Genomic DNA, 1,839 nt, shown 5'->3' on the forward strand with positions numbered 1-1,839 from the left:
GATAAAAACCAGGACAAAGATCTTTACAGCTGCCAAACAACAGGGACCCACCCGATCAACAGGTGAAAGAGATTCCCTCTCGTGCTTCCCCTCCCTAACCGAGGGCACAGCTTGTGCGCGGGCAAACGCCGCCGGCGGAGCGCACCGCCGCGCCTCAGCTCCATCCAGACACATCCCAGCCTCCTCTGAGCTTCTTCCTACGCACACTCCAGTGTGTGCACCCAGATACCTTCCCACATTTAAACTGTGGGTGTAACATCCTTACCTTGGTCCCGCGGACATGACCGGACAGCTCGCCTCGGTGCAGAACTCTGTGATGGTCCCGTACAGCATGTTAATCTGGTTGAAGAAATCCACGGCTGGAAAGGAAACGCAGCGAGTTGATTCAGAGCAGAAACACGACGCGGGTCGGAGCGCCGGTTCGCTCTCGCTCAGGGGATTCCTGTCACGGGAGTGAACGTGCTGCAGAACTCAGCAAAAAACCAAACATCCCCCTTCTGCACGACGTCACGGGGCTGATGACTGCGAGACGCTGCGACCAGCTGGGAATCTGAATCACTTCATCGATTGTTCACCCTCTGGTTACTGCCCTGGCCGATCCGTACGGCACCACGCTCCATTCAGCTCTCCATACCCTGGAAACAGCTGCTTGAGGCCATTTTCACCTTTAAAAAGTGACAGCACCTCAAAAACCCGATTGATTTTCGTAATACAGGAGACCTTCCTTAGGTGGAACACTCATGGCCTTACTTAATGGTTTCCATTGCTCAAAACTACTTTTTCCCTCTTCTCACCTTTAAAGAAACCAAGTTTAAGGCCAGGAAGAGCAACTGCTAAAAGCAAAATCTATTTGTGGTGTTTGGCTTTTAAAGCCACGCACGCAGCAGCCAGAAAATGAGAATAAAATAACTCCACAAAGGCAGAGTTTGGTGGAGAACGCGGCTCCGCTTCTGAATCCAGATGTCTCACTGCCACCATTTTTGCAGCCAACAACGCTGACATCGTAACTCGGGTATCGATATTTGAGGTTTGCTCCCCAGTACAAAAATAACCATTCACAAACCTCGTCGCTTTGGCAAGTCTGAACTCAAAAAAAAACCCACCCCAAAACCACAACGGCGCAGGTTTGTTTCTCTCTCACTTTCTGCTCGCTCCGGGAGTGGAGCACCCCTTGGACACAGGAGCCTCTGCTGTCGGCACGTCACGCCTCTCACCTCCCTTTATCCCAACTCTGTTACCTGACCAGAGCGTGCCCGGGATGAGAATTTAATTTGGGGAAGTTCTAGGTTCTTCTAAGGATAAAAACCCAGAGGTTTTTGGTTTCCATGCTCGGGCAGGTCCCTCTGTCCCAGGACTTACTGTTGACTGCGATCCACTCGTTCAGATCCTCTCCCTCCGGCAACATCACCGCTTGCCGAAGGTTCCCGCTGCCCAGCGTCGCCTCCGCGTGTTTCAGGAGCTCATACTGGTGGGAGCCCTCGGGAATGTTCTTCTTGGGTTTGAATGTTTTCGAAGATCGACTCCCACTGACAAGAGAGAAAACATTTCCAGTGAGTCCTTCGACAGCCTTCTCTTCCCAGAAAGATTCCCCGTATTGTCCCTTGTCACCCGCCAACTTTAACCGTGGTGACACCGGCCCGTCCCCATTTCTGCTGTTGGGACGAACAGATCCTACGTCACCCGCCAACTTTAACCGCGGTGACGCCGGCCCGTCCCCGTTTCTGCTGTTGGGACGAACAGATCCTATGTGCAAACCAAAGCGTCACAACAAAGCCGCTCACACGCTTCCCCCTTTCACCTGCCCTTAAAAAAAAATCACCAAAATTCAGTGCAAAGGCC

The 1,839-nt window shown here is 52.4% G+C and overlaps 1 protein-coding gene across 1 annotated transcript; it reads right to left on the minus strand.

The window, feature by feature from the left end:
- Positions 1–261: 261 nt before the first annotated feature.
- Positions 262–1,743, minus strand: LOC104528008 (MOB kinase activator 1A-like; the record flags this gene model as incomplete). The annotated part of the gene is made up of 2 exons (XM_010171882.1): positions 262–359; positions 1,360–1,743. Coding segments are annotated over 2 exons (482 nt in total), but the record flags the coding sequence as incomplete, so codon positions are not given.
- Between the last annotated feature and the right edge of the window lie 96 nt (positions 1,744–1,839).

The sequence above is a fragment of the Antrostomus carolinensis genome, unplaced genomic scaffold (genome assembly GCF_000700745.2).
Source record: "Antrostomus carolinensis isolate BGI_N321 unplaced genomic scaffold, ASM70074v2 scaffold40207, whole genome shotgun sequence".
In the NCBI taxonomy this organism is placed as follows: Eukaryota; Metazoa; Chordata; class Aves; order Caprimulgiformes; family Caprimulgidae; genus Antrostomus; species Antrostomus carolinensis.